The sequence below is a fragment of the Acipenser ruthenus genome, chromosome 12, assembly GCF_902713425.1.
Source record: "Acipenser ruthenus chromosome 12, fAciRut3.2 maternal haplotype, whole genome shotgun sequence".
Classification (NCBI taxonomy): Eukaryota; Metazoa; Chordata; class Actinopteri; order Acipenseriformes; family Acipenseridae; genus Acipenser; species Acipenser ruthenus.
This window is the reverse complement of record NC_081200.1, coordinates 31,952,085-31,979,267: the sequence shown is the minus strand read 5'-3', so window position 1 is coordinate 31,979,267 and position 27,183 is coordinate 31,952,085. Positions and strand designations below refer to the sequence as shown.

The 27,183-nt window shown below is 35.4% G+C and overlaps 3 protein-coding genes across 3 annotated transcripts; 2 read left to right on the top strand and 1 right to left on the bottom strand.

Moving 5' to 3' along the window:
* On the top strand, window positions 1-15,782 carry LOC117417416 (ATP-binding cassette sub-family D member 3). Its single transcript, XM_034029558.3, has 23 exons — window positions 1-216; window positions 1,207-1,246; window positions 3,260-3,358; window positions 4,788-4,876; window positions 7,532-7,601; window positions 8,376-8,473; window positions 8,688-8,811; window positions 8,967-9,023; window positions 9,133-9,275; window positions 9,379-9,448; window positions 9,825-9,894; window positions 10,036-10,133; window positions 10,312-10,403; window positions 10,499-10,590; window positions 11,967-12,039; window positions 12,293-12,356; window positions 12,676-12,753; window positions 12,857-12,922; window positions 13,062-13,151; window positions 13,318-13,437; window positions 13,910-14,014; window positions 14,452-14,508; window positions 15,112-15,782. The coding sequence occupies exons 1-23, from the start codon at window positions 107-109 to the stop codon at window positions 15,187-15,189; spliced, it is 1,983 nt and encodes a 660-aa protein (XP_033885449.2). The 5' UTR covers window positions 1-106; the 3' UTR covers window positions 15,190-15,782.
* A 1,244-nt stretch (window positions 15,783-17,026) lies between these two features.
* LOC117417216 (tartrate-resistant acid phosphatase type 5-like) lies at window positions 17,027-20,928 on the top strand. Its single transcript, XM_059034156.1, has 6 exons — window positions 17,027-17,640; window positions 17,969-18,102; window positions 18,298-18,487; window positions 18,755-18,879; window positions 19,438-19,490; window positions 20,192-20,928. Exons 1-6 carry the CDS (start codon window positions 17,560-17,562, stop codon window positions 20,263-20,265), a joined length of 657 nt encoding a protein of 218 aa, XP_058890139.1. The 5' UTR covers window positions 17,027-17,559; the 3' UTR covers window positions 20,266-20,928.
* A 930-nt stretch (window positions 20,929-21,858) lies between these two features.
* Window positions 21,859-25,834, bottom strand: LOC117416940 (tissue factor-like). The gene is made up of 6 exons (XM_034028448.3): window positions 25,543-25,834; window positions 24,964-25,078; window positions 24,115-24,305; window positions 23,796-23,980; window positions 23,236-23,398; window positions 21,859-22,518 (listed from the first exon to the last, which is right to left on the bottom strand). Exons 1-6 carry the CDS (start codon window positions 25,616-25,618, stop codon window positions 22,370-22,372), a joined length of 879 nt encoding a protein of 292 aa, XP_033884339.3. The 5' UTR covers window positions 25,619-25,834; the 3' UTR covers window positions 21,859-22,369.
* Between the last annotated feature and the right edge of the window lie 1,349 nt (window positions 25,835-27,183).

Here is a 27,183-nt window from a genome sequence, read left to right as displayed (position 1 = left end):
GATTGCGTATGCCAAGCCGGGGCGCGTTAACCTCTCCTCCTTCCCAACAGATCCACATTCCCAGCATGCTCCTTGCTAGTCCCTGACCGGCATAGACTGTGGAAACATGGCGGCGATTAGCAAATACTTGACAGCTAAAAATTCCTCCATAGCGAGCGCCGTTCTCATCGCCCTATACCTCCTGAAGCGGAGACGCAATGCACAGAATTACAGAAGGTACGTTGCAACAGTTTTAGCGCTCTAATGGCGGGCATCGGTTACAGAACAGACGGTTTGCAAACAGGTTCAGACTCGGGTACTTTGTCAGCTCGGTCCGGCAGGTGGTGAAGGTTGGGCAGACTAAGGATGTAGTAGAGATCAGGGATTTGTATAAGGCCGTGATAACTTATGTATTACAACAAAAAAATACTACAATTTTTAATTTGCCTGTCATTTTGTTTGTTAGTCTAGCTAAACGAGTCTCGGTCTCGTCCAAGACAGTTACAATCAGGGTACAAAGTGACAAAAGATTCGCATTTTCGGCAATACATTCTTTGATATACCACCACACAGTGTGTAAGACAAATGTAAAATAATAGAGCTATAGCGAAGGTTGTCCAAACATATCAAAACACGTAGGAAAGGTTATTTTAAAATATCATCTGATTTAACTTTAGTGAACTGTACTACTAAGCAACTATAATGATTGTGCAACGGTGATGAAAACGTGTTTTTGTCACTGATACCAAATGTTCAAATTCTAATATTCTTAACGATGATGAAGTTGGTTTATAATTCGGCCGGCTGCTATTCGTATTCCAGCTTCTTATTCGCATCCTGCAAATGTAACACAAATCGAATAAGTAACTGGGGTATTTCAGGGGTTAAATCCGTTTGCGCCGGTATAATACATATGTGTGACGGAGTGGTTCCCCCTCTGTGAATCAACTTTGAAATAAGCGGCCTAGAGCGATGAAACAACCGAAATACCCCTGTTACTTATTCAATTTGTGTTCGAGAATAAGAAACCAACTTCAGCATTGTGAATTCTTAATCAAATGGTGTCATGAAACATAGTTTAATAAAATGGTATTTTAAAAAAATAATAATAATAATTATATAGTTTATCCAGTTACTGTAACATGAATCTGTAATGAGTATATTTGTGCATAATTGCATAAATTATCAACTTTTTATAAAGAGCATGTTGACTATTTTCTTTTGCAGTAAGAAAAGCGGACCAGACTCTTCGCTCTTAAATAATGATGTAAGTAGAATAGTGTTTCAGCAAACATAAAATGTGTCTCGAACAAAACCCTTAAAAGCAGTCTTCATTTTGTTTACCAGTGTGAGTCTTGGTATTTCACATAACATCACATTACATAGAACTGATACAGAAAGCCTATTTTCTGAACTGTATAATTGTCGATTTTAATGAAAATAAAATGTGAGTTTAATTTAATGAATGCTGCCTTTTTATGAGTGTATTGGAACCGGACAAAATATCTGAAGCATTATTATTATTATTTATTTATCAGCATACAATTACCTTATTTTTCTTATTTTTACATACAATTACCCATTTATACAGTTGGGTTTTTACTGGAGCAATCTAGGTAAAGTACCTTGCTCAAGGGTACAGCAGCAGTGTCCTCCACCTGAGATTGAACCCACAACCCTCCGGTCAAGAGTCCAAAGCCCTAACCACTACTCCACACTGCTGCCCATCAAACAGCACACTAGCCTACCTTTTTAGATCGCCTGATTGATTGATTTAGTGTGACATATTAGAAAATGACATATTAGAAAATGGATCAGAAATTTCCTTTGACCTGATTTGTCAATATGAGGGCTTAAATCTCTGATAAATTATTATTATTATTTGTTTATTTAGCAGACGCCTTTATCCAAGGCGACTTACAGAGACTAGGGTGTGTGAACAATGCATCAGCTGCAGCTCCAATTACATCTCACCCGAAAGACAGAGCACAAGGAGGTTAAGTGGCTTGCTCAGGGTCACACAATGAGTCAGTGGCTGAGGTGGGATTTGAACCGGGGACCTCCTGGTTACAAGCCCTTTTCTTTAACCACTGGACCACACAGCCTCCTCCAATGTTATCTTTTTTTCTGCATGTGGAAAGACAAGTTCCATGCTTGTACACAACCTCTGAATGTTGTCTGTTAATGTAGAATACTCTGCTTCCTAGCTATCCTATTTATCTCTTTAAATTTGGTATAGCAAATAAAGTGAAAAAAAAAAATCGAAACGATCTAATAGTTTGCTGTCAGTAACCACAATAGCAACTGGTCTCCGGTGTGAATGACTTGAAATCAAACAACTGGACGCAGTCTAATTATTTTCAGCAGCTTTATTTAAGCATATCACAGTAACAACACAGACACGTCGCATCTCTTCACTAATGCCAGGATTGGGAGGCGCTGACTTTATGAACACACACTGAACAACTTACTGAACAAACAGCACAATCAGGATTAACACATACTGCACATAACTAGATATTTTTAATTAGTAAAACTTTTTATTTGAATTATTTCCCTAATAAATGTTAGACCTAACCGTAACTTAAATACTGAAACTTACACGAACAGGCACTCAAATGCAAATAAAAAAATAATAAAAGTTAGCTGTACTTTTATTCTTTACATGTTTTACAAACCGTTCACAAACCATGTTTGCTTTTCTGTACGAGGTACCTGAACTGAAGAACAGCTCCATGTAAGTAGAGGCTTTTTTAAATTATTATTTGGCAGTTGGGATTACCCACGAAGCATCCACCACTGGGATGAAGCCCAGGAAGGCGAGACCACAGATGGAATTTTGAGCAAACCGCATTACTCATGGAATAATGAGGAACATGTTTGTATTCATTAGCAACAAAAACTAGTGCTGCAAAAAAACACAAATAGAAAATCTGTAAATGTTATATCTTTTTTTATCGTATCCATTTTCTAATAGCAATAGAACCGTCATAAGAGGGCTTTATTGTCTGGTAAAACCCTCCTCATTCTGCTAAATGCCCTCGCCTTTGGCTTGGGACATTTATCGACATGAGGCGGGCCTTACCAGAAGATAAAACCCTCTTCTTTGGGTTATATTGCTTAAATATATACTTCTGATTTTTTTTTTCCTTGTTCTCAATTTTGAAATATGATATAACATCATTTAAAATCAGATTTAGTCTAGGTTATGTTTTTTTCACATTTTCTTTTCTTGCCTTTATACAGCATGTTTCATCTTCCATTTTCTTTATTCCTATAGAAAGATGGCAAGAAAGAGAAGGCGGCGGTTGACAGAGTGTTCTTTGCAAGAATCTGGAGAATCGTAAAGATTATGGTGCCTCGAACCTTTTGCAAAGAGGTATGTCTTTTTACATTTGCTAAAATGCATACACAGCATGCACTGTTGTGAGATTATAAATTGCCAAACGCCTTTACATAAGACTGGGAAATCTGTTGAATTGGCATCGCTTCTTAAATGGAATGTTGTAAAATCCGAGTCTGGAACTAAAAGAACTGTTGGTGCATAGTGTACCAATTGTGAAGAAAACATTAACCATAAAATCATTAAAAAGCTAGAATTTATCTCGCACACCCAAATAATACATATTCTGTAAAGTATTTGACTTTTTCTTGTCTGACAGTCATTTACACCAAATAAAATATCATTGATTAATTTTTTTTTAATCATTTTGGTTTGCACAGTAAAGCATCCCTGCATTGTGCAGTAATGACATATAATCTTGTCTTGTTCAATTTTTCTTACACAAAATGAGTTACTCAGGACGTCTTAAGAGGATGGGAAATTCAAAGGACAAAAACAGGGCTGACTTGAGAAGAGGATAGCTTGTTTATCTGGTATTTCTTGAGTGTGTCGCCTTACTTAAGGCAGCCAATGGAAAATAATTCACAGCTGCTTGAGAATAATCTACATTTATAGAGCTGCCCAAAGTTCATGCGATTACATTTTGCATCACACTTTCTTTAGCTAAGAAGCTGGTATGATTCAGATTTGAACCAAGCATTTGTTCTTTCTGTCATTGTATGTAACATCCCATTTGGAAGAGCAGTGGTTTTGCACTGTTGCAGTATTTCATACAGAGATACCATATCTGACCTTAAATTCGGTTAGTTAAACACTGATAAGAGCTCTGACTGTTCAGAGTGTGTTTGACTTATTACCTATTTACCTTGGTACTTTGCACTTTTAGTTGAAATAGGATGTTCAGCTTATCAAAGCAGTCACATGTTGATTGAATCGCCAGCATTTCTGAACTAAAGCAGTTTTAAAAGTAACTTCAAGTCACCATCTCAAGTGACTTGCTTAAATATCCTAACCATAAAAAAATACATATTATTGAAAATAATGTATTTCTGACTTGCTGTATGCTTGTTTATTTCTATATTGTTTGGCATTAGAAGTTTCTGCGGTGCTTTTTTAAGGAGGATAGGGCCTGTTTTCCATTTTGTTGTAATAAGGCATAACTTAATTTAGTAAATAAAAAATACATTGTGGGGGGGGGGGGGGGGGGGGGGAGTATATATAACTTAAATGGGACATTTTCAGCACAATTTTATAAGGGAAACTCAAAAATCTATAAACCAGCATAAATTTTGGTGTTTTTAAACCGTAGTTGTATGCATCATGATAGTCCTGGTCAGCCTACATACAGTATAAATGTGCACACGTGACTTTGACTTGTATGATATTAAATACTGTACATTGTGTTCACGAGGATGCCAATGTTGTAGTTCCTGAACTTTGTCCCAATTTACCATTTTTTCATCAGTCAGGATATCTGCTGCTCATTGCTGTCATGCTGGTGGCTCGAACATATTGTGACGTGTGGATGATTCAGAATGGCACCTTGATTGAAAGGTACATTAATGGAACTGTTTCGTTAAAAGCATCATTTCACTGGGCCCTGTTCACAAAACTTTGAGGGTTTTAGGATTTTCTTTTTTTAAAAAAAAGGCATGTTTTTTTGAGAATTTCTAATACTGTCTCATAGGTGAAACTGTTTTTTTTTTTTTTTAAAACTAGGAAAAAAAAAAAACCTCTCTAAAACAGTTTGAAGTTTTCATGTACAGTTATCCGTCACATATCCACCGGTCACAAATCCACCGGTCACAAATCCACCCTAACCATTTATCCTCCATGATCAACATTAGTTTATTATTGAACAGCGAAGATTAGTTCAGAGATTGTAGATCCTTCCAAAGTTTTCGTACACTGTGTTGTATGTATTCTGTGCTCTACCATTGCTGTTGATATGTAAATAAATCCTGTTCGCCTGCGGGGCGTATCAACTTCAACCTCCGTCTGGATCTCCTGCCTGTCACTCAGCAGCGAATACACGCACCCACATGGCAGATGGCTACACTGTCACAAGCATTAATATCCTGTATCTTTCTAAACAAGGGATTTATGCGAGCTGCCTAATAAAAGCTGAATCTCAAAACAATAGTTGTGTGAATATAGTAATTGTTAATGGTATTTAAAACAGGATTCATTTATCTGACTTTTACATATCCGTCCTTACTCTGGTCCCACCGCAGTCGGGTACGCGATGGATTACTGTACTTACATTTTAATTAAGATTACAAAAACAAATTCCTTAAGAACGTTTGTGAATAGGGCACATTGTCTTTTTAAAACACATTTAAAACACATGGATGTATAAAATCAGTTTAATGTCTTAATTTTAACCACATAATAAGCTGAAATGTTTTTTTATGAAAGTAAAGCTCTTTAAAAATGTTCCTTGTGTGTTTACATAAAGTACCGACTTTTTCTTAATTAAAAAAAAAAAAATGTTAGGCTTTTCAATTATTATAAGAAAAGCAAGATTCAATATGCTAATTAACAATACCCAAATTAGTAATGACATATGTTTTTAGTATTCAGGTTTTTATGATAGTAAGTCTTTAGAAATGTATATAATTGACACATTCACAGCAAACATTGGTCATTCCTTTTTTAATCCCCTACAGTGGTATCATTAGCAGAGACATCCAGTTATTCAAGAAGCACTTTTATTGGTTCATTTCTGCCTTGCCGGTGGTAAATTCATTGTTCCATGTAATTTTAGCACTGAAAGGCACTTGCATCATTAACTGTGTTGCAGCTTATGCATCCTGGTTACTTACAATAGCTAAAGTTTAACCGTTTCCGTTAATTCAGCTAATACAAGAGACAATTTGTATACAATTTTTTTTCTGCATATTGGGCGTGCTATAGAGTCCTGCATGGGTCCGATTTTTACGCCCCGCTTCCGACCCGGACCCGCTACTACAGGACCCGACCTGAACCTGCAACCCGCTGCAACACCGTCTTCTCACCCGCGACCCGATCCGACCTGACCTGCTTTAATAAGACCTGCAACTTACTGCCTGTGCTGACTGACTCTCTCACGCTCTCATTCATACACAGATATCTCTACCATTCTCCACGGATTGAGGCTATTATAAAGCGTGGTAGCTTTTTCTAGTGGTCTGAATATATTTTAACATTGTAACATTAACTATCTCTACTTCCTTTACTATAAAATACCTGTCTATTCCTTTCGTGCCACCAGTTGAAAGGGAGCTACACCTGTGCTTTCGCAGAGTTTTGTGGCTGTCTTTACAAAAACATAATGACATGTTTACAAGCAACGAATCCAGTCACGTTTATTATTTTCATTCGCTATGATTCCAAAAGAATTCCACACTTCTGATTTACCTCTCGAACTATTATCCACTACGTGATATAAACCCTGCGCTATCTTTTGTTTCACCTCGTCCACAGGCATTTTTAATATCACCAAGCAGACGTGATAAAAAGATCTTGCTACGTATCAAACAAGCGATGACAACACTGCTCAGTCAGCTTACTCCTCCCTAATCACCTCCTGCTTTAGTGCTGGAAATACCGGTACATTTACCTTCTAATACATTATTTGGGAAAGGGTTACAGACGAGTACGCTGAAAGGACCAGAACCGCAAACCATGAAAAAGTTCACATTCCGACCCCAACCCGACCCGCTTTTGCGGTTCACTCGCGGGTATTCGACCCAATGCAGGACTCTAGCATGCTGTACTCTGAACTCTAGCCTATATTAGTAAACATCTTATAGGGGCATACTGCCACCTTGTGTATGATCTAAATAATTTGGTTGCACTGCAAGATAACTTGCTGGTATACTTTTAAATACCAGGAGAGTGACTTATTGAGCTTTGCATAGTTTGCTTTTTGGAAAATCAAAAGGAATGCAAATAGAGTAAAACCTGCTCTTCCCAGCCAGTAAACCACAGCCCAATAGTATTTTATTTATTTATTTTGTATAGGTGTATGAGAGAGGCCTATTGAATCAGCAGCCATCTAGTAACCACAAATGTTCAGACCCTTAGGTCAGTAAGTTCAGGTTTCTGTGTCGTCAACACATGCAACACTTCTTAATCAGTTCTGTTGAAAGAAACTTTCTAATTGTATCCATGCAACTGCTTTGTGTAGATCAGTGTTTGCTCACTATGTTTTAATGTGGTTTGCAGTGCAATTATTGGTCGTACTACAAAAGATTTCAAGACCTACTTGTTCAACTTTATCGCTGCCATGCCACTGGTAAGTGTTTTTTTTTTTTAAATGCTTTTCTTTACATTCTTTTATGGTTTCACTTTTGCTATTACATGTTCACCATCAAGTAAGTGCTAATTTATGGAATAAATCTACCAGATTATCGGATCATTTAAAACTGTTAACCTTGTATTTCCATTGGAATCTTGGTACAAATAAGGCGTTTGCACTATTATTATTATTATTATTATTATTATTTATTTCTTAGCAGACGCCCTTATCCAGGGCAACTTACAATTGTTACAAGATATCACATTATTTTTACATACAATTACACTATTTTTTACACATTATTTTTTTTTACATACAATTACCCATTTATACAGTTGGGTTTTTACTGGAGCAATCTAGGTAAAGTACCTTACTCAAGGGTACAGCAGCAGTGTCCCCCACCTGGGATTATGCAACACTGTAACACTGACACTTAGTAAAAGCTCCCGCAATTATGAAGTGATTTAAAGGACGAGCCACTGTGCACTCGATTATTTGCATGTTCCTTTTTGGGGGTTAAGTATCTGACTTATTATTATTGAATAGCCAGGTAGTATATAAAAATAGCAAATAATTAATTTTACTTTCACACTCAACCATTCTTGATCATTTTATAAAAATTATGGTTTAGGCTGTATTTGTGCCGTTGAACACTGTTGCATCACAAAGAAGATCCATAATGTATATGTTACAGTAGCACTATTAGTACCTTCATCTTGTATTCATAATGTTTCATGTTGAAAATAAGCAAAGCTTTTCTTTTCTTAAAAGATAGCCTTGATAAACAATTTCTTGAAGTTGGGGCTAAATGAGCTGAAACTTCGATTCCGTGTGAGGCTCACCAAACACCTTTATGATGAGTATTTGAAGTAAGTATTATTAATACTTCTAATCCAGATAAATACATTTTATCCAGTGAAATAATTAAGTGGTCTTGAAAGCTTGTTCATTTCAGACTTCTATATTGGTCCAATTTTTTCCCACATCACTGGACCAATGCAGATGACATAACAATTTACAATGTCCTTGGATATTGAGATAATTTAACCTGTACTATTTATATTTTCCTTGTTGTTTTAACAGAGGTTACACCTATTACAAAATGGGTAACCTTGACAATAGGATAGCCAATGCAGACCAGCTGCTAACACAAGATGTGGAGAGGTTCTGTAACAGCGTAGTGGACTTGTACTCGAACCTAAGCAAGGTAAAATATGTTCTGTTCCTCTGCCATTTTTTATTTAGTATGTGTAACATTTCCTGATGATAATGAGAGCTTAATTTCTAGGCAAACCAATTGTATATGCTATTTTTGTGTTTACTGTGCTTAGATGTGTTAAACTATGTCTTGTTTCATTACAGCCACTGCTGGATATTTGCTTATATATCTTTAAGCTGACAAGTGCGATAGGTTTTCAGGTAAATCATTTTATTACCAGACCACTGATTTGCCCCTTCATTTTGTGGTTTTTCCAGATTTGACAGACGGTAAAGTTTTTCAGTACATTAATCAGTAATTCACTTTCAGGGTCCTGCCAGCATGATGGCATATCTGATTGTCTCAGGCCTCTTCCTTACACGTTTAAGGAGGCCTATAGGCAAAATGACAGTGACTGAGCAGAGATATGAAGGAGAGTACAGATACGTCAACTCACGGCTCATCACAAACAGGTGGGCAAGTAGTGAACATGTACCTGACGAGCTTGCGAATATCTATTCGCATGTGATTTGTAGTTTCATTTTCTAAGTGTTTTGATTTGTTTTCTTTGCGCAGTGAAGAAATTGCCTTTTACAATGGAAATATGAGAGAAAAGCAGACAATCCACACCACTTTCAAGAGGCTGGTAAGAAGTAATTGTATATGTGCTCCGTCTATTTTTGAAAGACTCAGTCACCCTTATTTCAGGGTAGTTGGGAACATAGTTGCATTACTGGCTAATAAACATACCCTTCCCAATGCCCCCCTTTTCTTTGACCACTGTAATAAATAAAATACTTAAAAGACAACTTATTGTCAGTGTCTGTTATCCTAAAGAACAACTGATAATATGCAGAAGCCGGGTTTGAGTGACTGTAAAACAATAAAAGGTTGCATTGCTGAAGTGTCACATACTGTAACTGCTTCTTAATTTAATAAAAAGGGGCCCCTATGAAATGTATGTAATGGAAAGTTCACCAAAAAAGGGACTTGATAAGAAAAGCCTTTCGTTTTGTTCCTAGGTTGATCATTTGCACAACTTCATCATCTTCCGGTTCTCCATGGGCTTTGTGGACAGTTTGATTGCCAAGTGTAAGTAATACTCCCAATTATTTTGATGTTATCACCTGCAGGAGTGAATATCCCAAGCAACTTGTATTCACAGTCTTTTTAATGCTATATTTCTTAGTGTGACATAAAGCAAATTTACACTCTGTTTTTGTTTCATTGCAGACCTTGCCACAGTAGTCGGTTATCTGGTGGTAAGCCGTCCTTTTCTGAATCTGGCTCATCCTCGCCACCTGAACAGCACACACTCAGAGCTGTTGGAGGTAAGGGCTTTTCACAACAATAAAATAATGCTGCGTTTGTTAACGGTTGGGTGTGTTTCACATACAAATATTTGTAAGTCAACAATCATTCTTACTGATTACAGGTGGTGGGAAGTTATCACTCTTTCTTGATCTATCAGGATTGCTGTTCATTAAAAGGCTGATCTCTTCTTATTAGGATTACTACCAAAGTGGACGTATGTTGTTACGGTTGTCCCAAGCTCTGGGTAGGATTGTGCTGGCTGGACGGGAGATGACAAGATTATCAGGGTAGGACAGTATGTTGAGCTATTAATATCTAATAACCTGTACAAATCCTGTTTGAAGTTACAACAGATAACACATGCATTGTCATTCTTTGTTAGGTTCACAGCTCGCATCACAGAATTAATGGAGGTGTTGAAAGAGCTTAACTCTGGCAAATATGAAAGAACCATGGTTTCCCAGCAAGACAAAGGTAAATGAATGAAGATGTAAATATACAAATATGGTTCAGTTGCTGCAGATTCTTGCATCTTATCAAATAAACTTTCTATGGGATATCATGGACTAAACTATTGGAAGTTGTAATCTTGTGAGATGTAACCAATGATCAAGCTAAAATTAGTGCTGGGACACAGGATCAACACAGCAGCTCTTGAGCCTCTATTTAAAAATTTTAGACGGCAAAAAGTAAACAAAGCAGATTACACGCGGACACACATACTGATCTCTATGGAAGCCCATCTGGGACAAAAACAGGTTGTGCTGCTTTAGAGCGAGTCAGAATCTCATGGGACAGAAAAAAAGGCAAGCACGTCATTGTGAAATGCCTTGCTTAAACCATGCCCAATTTGCTGGAAATGTTGTGTAGTGATTTTTATATAGATTTTATGTATATTTTTTGTTGTAACTTGTATGTGGAATATAATAAACAAGAACCAAATCAGTGAGTTTTTTTCCCCCCTTCATTTTACAACACCATGTCCAAGTTTGTTTTATTTGAAGTGTTTAAAGTTAAATTTCAGTTTTTGTTGCTTGTTCAACTACAAAAAGGCACAAGTAAACCTCATGTTATTACTTTATGAAAACTTGTCGATGGCCACTGTTTACTGCGAAGAAATGGCAATGGCAAGGAATGAAAAAAAAAGAAACAAATAAAATGCGTTGTCAACTTTATGTGCTATTTATTTCAGGAATAAACAAAACGTTTAACTTGAGCTGCTATTTGGCATCCATTGTTTTGTAGCTAATTCACTGGGGTAAAGTAAGGCCTACACAATGTATTCTTTACTCCTGGGATATTTTTCTACTTTAACGGGCAGCAGTGTGGAGTAGTGGTTAGGGCTCTGGACTCTTGACCAGAGGGTTGTGGGTTCAATCCCCAGTGGGGGACACTGCTGTTGTACCCTTGAGCAAGGTACTTTACCTAGATTGCTCCAGTAAAAACCCAACTGTATAAATGGCTAATTGTATGTAAGATAATGTGATATCTGTATAATGTGAAATAATGTATAATGTGATATCTTGTAACAATTGTAAGTCGCCCTGGATAAGGGCGTCTGCTAAGAAATAAATAATAGTAATAATAATAATATTGTAACGTTCCCCTGCTGCTATGCTGTCTCTGCTTGCGTTCTGAGCAATATAATGGCTTTTATTACTTTTTGAAAACAAACGAATATTTAAGTTCTGAGCGAATATGCGAACATGAAAATCTCGTGTTCGTCCCAGCACTAGCTAAAATACAGATCAATAAGGGAACACAAAACTACATCTTAAGATTTTGAGCTGCATAAATGAATGTTATATTGTAAGTTTGTATTTCACATATTTTTTTCTTTTATGGTTAAGGTCAGGAAGGTTTGAAAACATTGTCACTGGCACCAGGCAGTGGAGAAATCATCATCGCTGATAAGATTATTAAGTAAGTGCATGGAAACATGGGTGGGTTTGTTTTGTTTGTTTTTTTTATTTTGTATACCAAGCTGCATTACATCAGAAGCTGTTTATTGGTTTAGTTTGTATCTGCAATATTAAAAGATACCACTGGGTTGTCCAGTTTTAACATGATATGGGAAGTGTTTAAAGCTTGCATACGAAATAAGAAGCACTGTCTGAAGGAAAACCGTGGAAGAAAAAAACCAACATATAACTTTGTTAATTGTGGTCTGTTGCAGGTTTGATCATACACCTCTGGCAACGCCCAATGGAGATGTTCTAATCCAAGATCTCTCCTTTGAGGTGGGTTTGTTGGCTATTATTCCTTTACTTGCAAACAATAAACAATGTATTACAGCAGTGTTCAAATGTTGCATCATATAATTGTAATTTTATAAAAATATAAACTTAGATTGGGGTTCTTAATCAAAAGCTTGTGGACTCTCAAAATAAATTAAATATGAGGGTCAATTTTTATAAATGTTCTCTGTAAACCTTTTATAACCACTCTCCATAACTTTTATTAAGAACTCTTGGTTTAACAGTGGGAGTGAATCCGGCATAAGCGTATTTAACAAATTAAAAGTTACATGCTTATTTTAAATATAGCTGACTATTTCAGGTGAAATCTGGTACGAATGTTTTGGTCTGTGGTCCCAACGGCTGTGGAAAGAGTTCACTTTTCCGTGTTCTAGGAGAAGTGAGTATTGTCATCAAATTAAACAGAAATGCAGATTTATAATTCTTGTAGTATAGTAGCAGTGAAAACCTTTTCAAATCTTTTTTGTTGTTGTTGTTTTTAGCTGTGGCCTTTGTTTGGTGGACGTCTCACCAAGCCTGAAAGAGGGAAGTTGTTTTACGTTCCGCAGGTAAAATTTTTTTTCATTTCACAAGCAAGTTTGTAGCAGTTTATGCTTTTACATATTTGAAAGAATGGATGATTCATTCAAAAATGCATTTTTGTTTTTTAAAGTTGTTTTTCTTACAATGATATTACTATTTTCGCAGAGGCCGTACATGACCCTGGGCACACTCCGGGATCAGGTCATTTACCCAGACACCTATGAAGACCAGAAGCGGAAAGGAATTTCTGACCAGGTAACTTTCAGAGAGTAGTAGCTGTAGTAAACTTGGCGTGTGATTTATTCATTTATTTTTCAATAATAAATTGCTCTTCCTTTTATTAGTTAAAAATCCTATCCTTCATACACGTGTGTCAGCTTCACTTCTCCCTGCTTCTCTTCCCCATGTGTGCTCTTTACAGGTTCTGCAGGAGTATCTGGACAATGTGCAGTTGGGTCACATCCTTGAACGGGAGGGGAGCTGGGATATTGTCCAGGACTGGATGGATGTTCTAAGTGGGGGAGAGAAACAGAGGATGGCTGTAAGTTTTTTTTTTGTTTGTTTGTTTTGTTTACTACACATTTTGTGAAGTGTATCTGTAGGTAGAGTAATAACAGATCATTTATATATATAAATAAAACAGAAATGTGAATGTTATGATGATTTTCTGGTATTTTCACTGTTTATATTGTATTGTCCTGAAAATGTTAAAGTCCCATTTTGGGTATTTTCATGTAGCCTGCAGTTACAATGTGGTTGGTAGAGTGAGTCACTAAGTATTGATTTTTTATTAAACCTGAACAATTAGGTCAGCAGAGTTTCTTACATAGTGCAACTGAAGGACTAAGTCAATTCAATCCTCTGCTGCCACCTTATGTATGAAAAGGAAATTACAAATCAACATATAGGGAAATTGAAGAGGTCACAAATTAACAGCTAACTTGTAAAGTAAATGCAAAGATGTTCTTAGAAAGGTGTACTGGACTATGTGTTAAAAAATGTTATTGTTGCAGATGGCACGTCTGTTTTACCACAAGCCTCAGTTTGCCATCTTGGATGAATGTACCAGTGCAGTCAGTGTTGATGTTGAAGATTTCATCTACAGCCACTGCAGAAAGGTAATGCAATGATTTTGTTATCTTTAATACAGGTGTTGGCACAATGTTTGTATGTAGATGTCGGGGATCTAAATGATATAACCTTGGCTTTGCCTTATATCCTAAATATACAAAATAAGTGAATGGTGGGCAGTGTTGCAACAAACCTGAAGAAGTCTTTAATTTTATTAAAGACTAGTTTCCATACGCTTGTCAAAAACCAATTGTAAAAAGCATGTGCAAGATAATATTTGTAGGCTTGTTCATAAAGTGCAATAACTGTTAAGGATTTAAATGTACAGAAAATCAATGCATATGTATGTAGTGTACAGTGTTAAGCACTTTGATTCAGAAGCTACTGAGGTATTGTTTAAATGATATTATTATTATTGTTGTTGTTGTTGTTATTGTTGTTGTTAATTATTATTATTATTATTATTATTATTATTATTTTTTAGGTCGGCATATCCCTGTTCACAGTGTCTCACAGAAAGTCTCTGTGGAAACACCATGAGGTATGTTCTATTGTATGCGCTTCGTCAATGTAATACTGTCTTTATGAAGATTAGATATTGCACAGTATTTTTAATGTCTCTATTGTCAGTATTTGGAAGCTATGTGTCGTACTATTTTAATTATCATCACTCATTGGGCATACATATTTATGTAAGAGTTTCACTTACATAAGTATGTTGTATTTGGAGTTTAACCCACATCTGATAAACTGCCTATCTAGTTCTTTTGCACAAGTTACTGAATGCAACAGAGTGCATATTGTAGTTATGCAGCCTTTAGAAATACTATAAGAAACAAACTCCATGACAAGCGTTTCAACTAGAAGTCTTTCTCAATGTCTCAACATTTGTCTTTTCATTTATTACTTTTCTTTTAGTATTCTTAAATGTAACACTACTGAGTGTGTAATATATAAATTATGAAGCAGGTATGTAATGCATTCCTTTCATGCAAAAACCAGTAGCACTAAATCTGTACTGTTGACCTAATTTGGTTTTGTAATTTAAAATGGCATTGCATTTGATCAGAGGAAGTTTGTTCTATTTTTCTTTAATATATATATATATATACACTGTAATCTTAATTTGTTTTCTCACTTGTAGTATTACCTGCACATGGATGGAAGAGGAAGCTATGAATTCAAACCCATATCAACAGACACAATTGAGTTTGGATCATAAAGCCCAGGACATTTTGTTAAAGGAATATTCTAAATAATTCTGCACTTAAAGTTAACGAAAAAAATAGGAAGTTTTTAATTATTTGTAACCTTGTCTGTTTTGATGATACTGTATTTAAGTCCAATAATTCTGTAGTATGTTGCTAACAATTGTATATTTGGATATACTGTAATTATTACTTTACTAGGTTCCAGTATATGCATTGGAAATGCTAATATGTATGGTTTGTAGATTATGGATTAATTAATGATTGGGAATTAACCATATTATGCTTAATCATTCAAAACATTGTGCCCATGCAATTATTCGTGTGAGATGTATATTAAAATCATAACATGGTATTTCCTTGACCTGAAAAAATAGTTTCTCCATAATCTACTCCCTGTTGACATGTGTAATTAGTAAATCAAACCTTTCAGATAAAAATAGTGTAATAATCAATGTGTGTTAGTTTTGGGACCTCTGTAAAACTAGGATTTGTTTTATACAGGACACTGTATGGTAATAACATAAGAATGCACTACATAATGGCATGCATTCAGGTATGCAATAATTTCAACTAAAGTACTTTTTCATTAAAAAGGCTAAAACAGCCTGTGGTGGATTTCTTTATTACTGTATTTCTTTGTCTTAATTGATTGGGGGAAAATGTTGCAGTCTTTTTTTATACTGACCACAATACAGAAGTGCCACCATGCTCAGCTTTGTTTAGGGACATACAAAACTATCCAGTGGTCAAGAAACAGTACTACACAATGATACATGTCCTGATATATGTGTGTGGATTATTGTGATGATACCATATTTTCATGGATAAAGAGTACCACTATACTATTTATTTATAACAATAATTTGTAAAACATTAACTTTTGAAGTATCTCACAATACACACTAACGTGCTGGATAATGCTCTTTCTTGATGAACACCTGATGTCAGAGTGCTCAGGTTTTTTTGTTTTTTTTGGGGTTTTTTTAACGCTGCAGTGTTGACAAATATGCTTATGCATTCTCACTTTCTGTTGATTTTTGACTGTTTCATTTCTTCATGTTTAGAGGAAGTTCTCTTAACCACTAAACAGTTTCCTGTGTCTGTTCTTCAATACAGGAAGAGAAAGTAAATGTACTATAGGCGTGTATAATTGTTATCTAGAACAGTTAGAACAATTAGGGCTCTGATTTTTGGTTTCAACCGATAAAACCTGATAAAACACCTTACCCTTTTCCCATTAAAAAATAAAACCTACTACAAAAATAATAATAAATACATTTCCCAGTGCTGCTGGGCAATGTCCCGCCTTCCTGACTTGTATCTATCATTGATTTGTTATGAATGCTTTAAACCCGCCCCCACTGCCGAGTGACAGCACATTTACATTTCAATTGGAGACTTCTCTTGCGAGATTTAAAACGAGATTACAATCAGGAATGAACACTTGTTAGCAGGTTTTAAAGTTGTATTACAGTTAAGATACAGAGGATTTAAAACAGAATTGTGGTGAAATGTACAAAAATGCCTACACACAAAACCCCCAGAAGAATGTGCCCATGACCATAGGGATTTCATTGTGGAAGGCAGCAAAGGAAAGAATGTACAACTTAAGTGTGCAAGTACTGTCAAGTTACTACTATACATATTTTGACCCCCAAAAAAAACGCTCAAGCATTTTGAAAAGTAACCGAAAACACTAATTTCATACAGTATATCAAAAAACCAAAGCCCCCCCCCCCCCCAAAAAAAAAGATTGACATAAAACAAATAAAACTAGCTAAAAATAAGCACTGAAAAATACAATTAATAAAAAAACGATAAACAGAAGCCCTAAGTATAATTAAAATAATTAGTCTAATTTGCTAAATATTTCAGAATAACACCATGGAGAAGACAGCTGTTCTGCTTGTGTGTCTCCAGCAGATTCTTTCTGTTTGCCAGTCACAGCACCCTGGTAAAGTACAATTTACATTTACATTTAAGTATGTTATCAAAAGATACGTTTTATTTATTTACAAATCAGTTCACGGAGCAAAACAGCAGGCATACATACATCTATTAGTGCAGGTAGTGCAGTACAGTTTAAATCTAATATAATTTGTATGCACAGTGTAGGGCTGATTGTGACACACAATCATAAATAATTATATCTCAAGTTCCCAACACATAAGAAATAATAATAATAATAATAAACATAAACATTATTAAAGATAAATTATTACATATGTTTTTGTGTGTAGGTTATTCTATTCTTGAGAGATCATGTGTCATTATCTCAGTATATTGATCGTCATTGGAGACTGGGGAGGAATACCAACCCCCCCATTCTTCATAGACATGGGGAAAGCTACTGCTGTTGATATGGCTAGTGCCCCCACAACATGGGACTGAACTTTGTCTTGAGTCTTGGAGACCATTTTTATGACCATGGGGTCACAGACATTGAGGATTTACACTTTAAGGTAAACATTATACATTTGTGGGGTTGAAAAGACTGGTGGCTCATTGTCATCTCCATAATACTACCCTATAGTCTTACACCAGTAAACATAAGAATTTTCAAATTGTTCTAAGGATTTCTATCGCTATTTGAAATCCAGTGTGAAATCGATGTCACTGAATTAGTATGGATAGAATGCCACCTAGTGGCCTGTATGTGTTTTGAAATTAAAATAAGGAGTTATTAAATAATATAATGGTCCAATGGTCTGAAAATATCTCTGTCTATATTTAATATCTGCATGTTAAAATGTGTTGTCTTTGGAAATATCTTATGACTTTTATGCTTAGGTGACATATGGGACTGTGTTTGCTGATCCTTCACTTGTTAACATACCTTGGTATGCTGTAACAGGAAACCATGACCATATGGGCAATGTATCTGCTCAAGTAGCTTATTCCAAAATTTCAGCACGCTGGGTAGTGTGCAGAGATGCATTTGTTTCAACTATTTTAAATAAATATTAAAATTACAGTTTTTGTCATCTTATTTTGCTTTAGACCAAGATTAGCCATTTGTTTTTACATGGAGAATACAGTATTGTATTACAAAAATAAGTCAATTCATTCTAAATGTTTTTGCATCCCCTATTGCACACCATTTATATTTTGTATTCCAGGAACTTCCCTGATTTCTACTTTGATTTGAAGTACAAGATCCCAAACTCCAATGTTACAGTCTCTGTTCTAATGACTGATACAGTTCTGCTTTGTGGAAACACCAACCATGAAGTGCACCCAAAAGGACCTGAAGATGCTGCAGTTTGCCAAGCATTCCCAATAGATTCAGGAAAAACAGGAGAATTCCAGGTAGGCAGTAAAAGCAGCATGTAACTCCATGAGAGAGACTGGAATGCATTTATTTAAATTTGATATCCTGTGTGTTAATGTTGACCAGCTAGTTCCCTAATTATTTGTACTGGAATGTTCTATTTCATATTAAAAAAAAAAAAAAAAAGTAATTTACTGTTTGACAACCTATAGTATTTACCACAAACTCAAAAAAAAATACCATTGGCTCAACAAATCATCCCCTCTGAGTCTTAAGAAAAGTTGTTGTTGTGCCCTACTCTACAGTGCCCCTTATCTCATGTTGAATTCCACAGCAGCAGGAGCACTGGTCACCCTCATGATCCTGCGTTTTACAGGCATCGTATTTCACAGCACGCACCAGATGTGGAGATGGTGCTTGGTTTTGTTTTGTACAATTTAGTATTTATAAAGGTTAAACAAGTTTATACACATTTAGATATAGAAAATTTTTGGATAAAACATTTACAGTGAATAAACAAAACTGTAGCAATTTAGGCTGTCTGTTTAATCCTAGTGACACGGACAAGTTATTATTTATAGAAATGTTATTTGCCGGTGCCCTCTACGATGCACATCAGCCTTGTTTATGTCAATCCCTTTTTCACAAAGTCATCTGACCAAGCCACTACAGTACGTAAAGTATCTCAAATAGAAGAATCCTGAGGCAAGGATTAAAACTCATTCCAGTCATGCAAATACATTTACAGTATATATTACAGCCTTTGTACCAGCATGCCTTGTCCTGAGGGAAGTGTATTCCAGGAATACACAATAAAAAAGAAATTCTTCTGAAATTTGATCAGGTTTTTTGGGGTGTGTTGAAAACTGTTATGCAAATCACAAGAGCAAAAAACAGTCACCAACTTGATATGCAATGCTGGTTTTCCAACTGCATGTATCCCTGTATCTCACAGCAGTGGTTTATATTCTCTGTGATTACATTGCAGGACTGAATTCCTAATTGTAGCTGGTCATTATCCTGTCTGGTCCATCGGACACCATGGCCAGTTCAAGACTCTTGTACTAGCCTACAGATGCCTTGACTAGACCGCACCCAGCTACCTCCAGACCCTCATCTCTCCCTAAACCCCCACTCGACCTCTCCGCTCCTCCTGCACTAGAAGACTGGCTCTACCTCCCCTACGATCCCCTGCCTCCAGATCCCGCTCCTTCTCCACCCTCGCCCCGCAGTGGTGGAATGACCTTCCTACAGATGTCAGGACTGCCCATTCCCTGACCACCTTCCGGCGCCTCCTCAAGACTCACCTCTTCAGACAGCACCTGTAGAACTCTTCTTTTTTTCCCTATGGACACTCTTCCTTAAATGTGCTTTACTTGCTCTTATCTGCCCCCTATTTTACTGCATTTAATCCTGTACTTTAGAGTACTGTAATATGTCAAGTCTTATTTAATCTGTAGTATTTTTGCATTTAATTATATCCTGATGTAACTATCACTGACACTGTTATCTGCTCCGTTATTGAATCGTATTTTGTTATACTTGTACTTGCTAGAACCAAAGTCACTGTATTAATCTTGCTCTTAATTGTATTATTACTTGTACTGTGATTCTTGAAATGTATTTTTGTTTACGACTGTAAGTCGCCCTGGATAAGGGCCTCTGCTAAGAAATAAATAATAATAATAATAATAATAATAATAATAATAATAATAATAATAATAATAATAATAATAATAATAATGGCCCCACACACTGTCTAGTTGAGCAGTTGAGACCTCTACTAAAAAAGTACAACGTCACAGTCTACAGGTAGTATATTAAATGATCTTTTAAAAATATTTTTGCAAGGTCATTTTAATATTTTAGATTGATACATGTTAATGCTTGGTCTTTGGGACTGTTGATAGTGCTAAAGTTCATATAAACCCCATGTTGAATCCAGTTTGTATCCATTTCTATTTTCAAGTGACCTAGACAGCGATGAACAGACATTTATCCATATTGATATATCATAATTTAAAACAAATTATGCCTTATCTAGTACCACAAAGCTTATTGTTCTTGCCCTCTTGCATTCAAACAAGATGAGTCTGCTTCTCACTTGTTAGGAGTCCTGGAGGTAAAGTAGATTGCATTCCTTGTGTTGTTTTTGGAAGTCTATACTAGTCTATACTCCTCTCATGAAAGCAATCTTTCTGACACTTTTAGACGAAACTGGCAAAGAGTTCAGCTTTTTTTTGTTTTTACTTTCACAGATTCTTACCCTAATTCCCATGGTAAAGGTGATATTGTGTCACATTTAAAAAGTGGTTCATTCTCTTAATGTAAATTCAGTACTGTATGCAATATACTGCAACAGTAGTGTCTATTGTTTTCTTTTAAATGTGACAAGGAGATCAGGTCACTGTGAGATATAGAATACTAAGTCCCCCAGGCTTTTTTGTTTTCGTATATAGTTGTAAATTCTTTGTCAATTTTGTGTTTTAGCCAACTCTGTAGAAACATAGTCACATAGACCTTATTATTGTTTAAATGCATTTCAGATTTTAATAAACTAGTATTAGGCTAGTGTTTGTTTTTATTTATCTATTTGTTTATTGTCTTTAGTATATACTCTACATGAGACTGCTTAAACACTTGCATATTATTATTATTTGTTTATTTAGCAGACGCCTTTATCGAAGGCGACTTACAGAGACTATGCGAAGGATACAAGAGGCAGGTTTCAAATCTCTGAATGCAGGGAAAAAAATATGCAGTCTGAACATGAAGGCTGGCGGTGAGTATATTACACTGTCAGGGAAATACTGGTGAGACACACTGGTGACCTTTGACTTTTGTTTTAAAGTTTGAAGGCAGATTGGATTGTAGCTTGCAGATGGAACTGGTAGCAGCCCCAGTTTGATAGTGGAACCAGGTGACCTTTATAAAGGTTTACCATAGAAAAGCATACAAAATGTAATAAAGCATGGTAAAGCACATATAAGTATTATAAAGCACAGAGAGGTATGGTAAAGCATATTAATAACATGGCGAACTGCAGTAAGTTATGGTAAATGTGTGGAATAGTCATGAGAAAAGCATGGTACAATTGCAAAAATACTGTGGTAAACTTTTATAAGGGGAGTTTTACAGACTGGTTTCATGGTGTAGGAGGAAATGTGGCATAAGTGAAAATCAAAAGATTTACATTACAATATGTTTGACGAGGGATAATGTTAATTAAGTTAATGAGTGGTAATAAAAGGGATTTTAAACCATTTAAGGTTTTATTGTGCAAGGATTTTACTGTGCGTATTACAATTAGCACAGATTTGGTAAAGGGGCTTAAAGTTTTAGTTGTACCAATTAGTTAATTGTATATATACTTATAATGTGGTAAATTTGTGATAAAAAAATACAACAATTTAGACCACAAACCTTTATTATAAAAATTATAAATATGTTAGAAAAATAACACCAAATATACAGACCAACTATATTACAGATATAAATAGACATCCCACAAACCATATATAAATAATCACATTTGCAGCAGATTTAGTGCTCCCAAGTTACAATAGATCAGGTTGTGCATTTCTACAGATTCAACATGAAAGATTTAAGAATAAAAATACATATAAAAACAGCATTTCTATCAGAGTTACAGTCTTACTTGTTCCCAGCTAGTTTTAGTACCATAGTTTACTGTAATATGTAATATAAAAAATAAGCAAAAATTATATATTTTTCAGTGTTTCACAGAAACATGTTTTTTACTCCAATGTTCAACAAAAGGACAAAACCCTTTGAAAGAGCATTGAAACCTCCTATCACTACCAGTAGTTGCAATTTTAGTACATTTGTTGTCTCTCAGCTTGATGGGACCTTGTATTTTTTTTTTCTTTAAGTCACAATTCAGGGGCAATGATCGATCCTTAAACACCTTTCAAAGGCACTCCGTCAAGGCTGTTCGCATCCTTATTAGCGTTCTTCTTTCGCAAACAGCAGCACGCACACGTGATGATGGCAACTAACAGAAGAACTGGTACAAGTATGAGACCTACCAGCACACCAATCCCATATTCTGAAAAGAAGTTCAAGCAACACTGTTAGTTTTCTGACCCAGTTCTTAAACATGGGGTTGATCACAAGAAGCATTTATCATTTTCATCCAGTACTGATTTACAAGCAAATTGAATAATTCTGAATACTTATACATGGGGATATCCTTAAAAAAATTGTTTTTTCTATATTGTAGACATATCTACAAAATAATTTTCAGTTACAATCATTATTAAAATGTTCTACTGTAAAACGCTGAACTTAAAATGTTTTTAAGTGCAAACCTTTCATTCAGCTCCAAACTGAAATTGCTATTGTGCACTACTTTTGCTACTGAAGGATTTCTGCATTGCCAGTTGATTATAATAAATGACGACAAATACTAAGACCACAGGCTTTATTCTCTTGTCAAAGACAATAATCATCTTTCATTTCTTTGTCCATAATATCAACGTGAATCTTTCTGAAAAGCCTTGTTTTGTAATACATCTCACTTTGAAACAAATTTACTAAGTGTTTGCACCAGTGCAAAGCTTGGTAAGGGTTAACCTGTTGACCACTATGTATGAGTTAACTCTTTATATAATGCAAACTACAAGTCCCTGCTTTTCTCAGTGAAACCGGGAAACAACTGTTTAGTTTACAAATGTTGCAAACGTTTGCTATACTACACCATACAGCCGGTAAACAATGAAGTAGTGAAAACAGCGTTTTTGTCTTGAAAGGTGCTGAACAATACCTTCATAAAAGGGCTTCTCGGAATGTGAGCAGTGTGTTGCTGAATCCTGGCTTTGCTGGTTTTCGTCGCTCCGTGATGGAATAACAATGTGCACATTGAAGCAGTAACTTTCACCTCGATCCACTGGCACATTAATCTCATTGATCGTTGATTTAGCTTCTTTCTGTTGACAAGGATAACAAAGGAACAGATGTTTAAACACTTGTAATCCTTTTTAGATTACATTATATCATTTGGTGACGCAATTAAGCAGTCGACTGGTAATTTTCTTGTTATTATAGGTTGGAACCAAAATAATTAATTATTCAATGCCGTTTAGACATGACACAGACTCAACCAACAATTAATAAACTTGAAGATGCTTAAGATTTTCATAGAACAATATGATCTGTGCTATTATTACAGTTGAGCAAGAACTCTTAATCAGTTATGTTTTTTTTTTTTTAAAGTTTATTATCTACATCAAATGATTTCAATGCAACATTCAAATGTTTAATATAAAGGATATTTTGTTTGCAAGACAGCCTCAAATACCCAGAGTTATAAAGATTATACCTTACCTTGCCTGTACTGGAAGCCTTTCTATAATATGTTACGTATTCCAGGTCATTTTTGAAGATTTCCTGTATACTCAGAAAGGTATTATTGGGGCCTCTGATGCTGGAGAGAGGGGCCTCTATCAGCAGCTTAATATTGTCCTTTGCTTCGTTTTCTTCAAACTTAAAAGTAGGTTGCCCAATTTTTGCTAAAAATAAAAATGTGTAATTATTTGTATTGCATTCCAATAAACATGAACAAGATAATGTGTTAATATATTAAATGCTGAAAATCAAAAACAAATGGTGGCATGCACTGTGTAAGAATATGTCGAATACGTACTGTCTTTGTAGGGTGTGAACTTGTCTGATCGGGTGTAGGGGTATTCCTCAGTCTTATCGACAGTCTCTATGGGTTCAGAGATAACATGTGCTGTATATGAGTCCGTCAAATTCAACAGGAAACTGGTCAAATCACATTCTGTTGTCTGAATCTTTATGCAGCGGGGGCTCTTCTGCACATCAGTCTTTTTCCTGAAATATGGATGGACAATTTATTAATAAAAAATAGGACAAACTAGAAATTCAGGCAAGACAATAAAATATACTATATCAGACAGTTTTTGTATTGCTCGGGTTTTAGAATTAGCGAAAGTTTCAGATATATCAAAATACACATCAGTGGAAATTTAACAAAGATTTACACATTACACTTGCAAATACTGTAATTTGACACAGTAACTGCTGGTGGCTTGGTGGGCAGCAAATACACATGCTATAATGTTAGAGATCTGAAACAAACTCTGTCGGTATCTAAATGAGTTCCTGTTTTTTTTTTTGTTTTTTTTTGTTGTTAAGCAAATGTTTAAGAAATTCAGTTTACCACCAGAGCTAAATATCTTGGCCTTTAAAGCATGCTAAATCAATGCTAATTGGTTTTTATAAGATGTTGCCTCTCACATCTATAAACCGGTCCATGTGTGTTCCTATTGTAAAAGGAACCATGTGTGTAGACAGGATTTTCAAACAGCTGCACCCTGTAAATCGTACTGCTTGAGCATTATCCTGTCAATAGAAACGATTAAAAAAAAAAAACATTCCCATAAATGTGATATCATATAGGTTGCAGCTCCTGTCATGTCATTCCATAATCAAATGATAATGTTCACAATAGAAAACACAATGTACATACCCAAAGAACTCCACAGTGTAGGCATACCCTGAAGGCTTGGGCTCCCACTCCAGTATGGTCTTGAAATTTATAGATGTCCACCAGACTTTTGTGGCAACAGGTAGCTGGCTAATACCTTAACAAAGACATGAAATTTAACAAACCATTAATAATAGGAAACTGCATAACAATCACATTTTATAGTAACTACTAGGTAATTACTTACAGCTATATATACATGTATACATTTCGCATGCATTGATATCAAAACACATACCTAACACAAGGGTCGGTAATAGGAATAGAGTTTCCATTTATAACTTTGAAAGAAACTGAATAGATTTATATATGTCTGTCTAATAAATCCTTTATAAAAGTTTCCCATGGCACAGCAAAGTGTAATAAAGCATAGTGAAAGCATGGTAAAGCGTAGGTAATCATTGTAAAGCCCAGAGAGGTACGATAACATAGTTAGTCGTGTATATACTTAATACTGTATGCTAGCCTCTAACGTAAAAATCTATTCTGCATCATCAAAACTCATAGACAAATTCAGGTAATTCGTTTAGTGTCACACAAGTGTGTTTTTAAAATATATACCTGAGGCTTTCCCATTCTGAGTGAATAAAAAGCACAAAACAAAACATCCAATGTTCAGCAAAGTCGCGACTCCCATGTTTTCTTTGTCCAGACGGTTTTAATACAATGCTTAGAGTTCCCGTAGCCTACTATTTTAAACCCAAATGGCTGATATTAATTGTGAATCCAACTTGGCAGAATCTAGCTGCAACAAAGTATTTTCTTGCGTCGTCGCGCTGCTTGTTAAACTTCTTTCGAGTCGGCTTTCTTCCCAGTATGACTGGACTCTGAAGATTTTATTCTGTGCAAAGAGTTTAAAGCGAGCGTTGAGTCACCGCAGATCTCACAGCGGTTTGGTTTGTACATCCAAATAAGGCAACTCGGAAGTTCCCGAAAGAACCTTACCTGCACAAGGGAGGGCCAGAGCGTTTTGAAATAAATTGTTCCAAGAAGTACGTCAAATCCACATTTGCAGTTAGTCAATATGTATGTATGTAGGTATGTCTATATGAATTATTATTATTATTATTATTATTATTATTATTATTATTATTATTATTATTATAATTATTATTATTATTATTATTATTATTATTATTTACACGTTCTGTGTATTTTAGTCTATTAAGTTCTAGGTTTCTGTTTAAGGAATACATAGTCTTAACTATATGTGCTCAATGTCTGTTTTTGAGACTTAATAGACTAAAATACACAGAACGTGTAAATAATAATAATAATAATAATAATAATAATAATAATAATAATAATAATAATAAGTTAGGCTTACAGTATCACAATACACAGAGCTCGCTACAACCCATTCCAGAGCTGACCAGCTTGTTTAACCGTTTATTATCTACATCAAATGATTTCAATGCAACATTCAAGTGTTTAATATAAAGCAATAGAGAAACTTACCATTGGATACAATTTTAACGATAGCTGTCACCCTTAGTGGCTTTAACAAAAGATAACAAAAGAACTACGATAAAGAACACGTAATACAGTGTTGGTATTAATTAATTGAACATAGTGATCTTAGCCATAAGGATAATGGGTCATAATTAATGTAATCTTTGGGTAAACAGCAGGAAATACTGTAGCTAGATATTTTTTCATAAGCCAGGGGTCGGCAACTTGTCTGTACAAGGACACGCATGTCCGTGGCAGTGAATACGTCTAACACACGCACAAACGTAATTATACAGAATTTCCGTGTTTTTTTTTAAATGTCCGTCACCACTCGACATGATGCCGACCCCTGCACATAACAACCAATTATTGTGTTTTGTTTAGTTTTGTTTTGCTTAATTGCTGTTTTTTTAAGCGGTTCAACTCTGCCATAGTCCCATAATGAAATTCTTGCAAACCAACTCTTTCATATTCCAGATTACAAGAAAATTTGATGGTAATTGTTAAACATAGTTAAGTTATTAAACATGTGGGTTGAAATAAACAGCAGAATATTGCTGTTATACTTACATTTAAACAAAAATGGGTCAATGGGTTATTTAGCATATTGTAACTCACAGCTAAATATTCTTAGCCTTTACTAAGCCTCCTCAAAAAATATTATATTATACAGCACTGTACTGTGTAGAATACAGTGCTGCTCACACTGAAGAAGATATTAACCAAAACACGTTTTCATCTTTCCCAGTC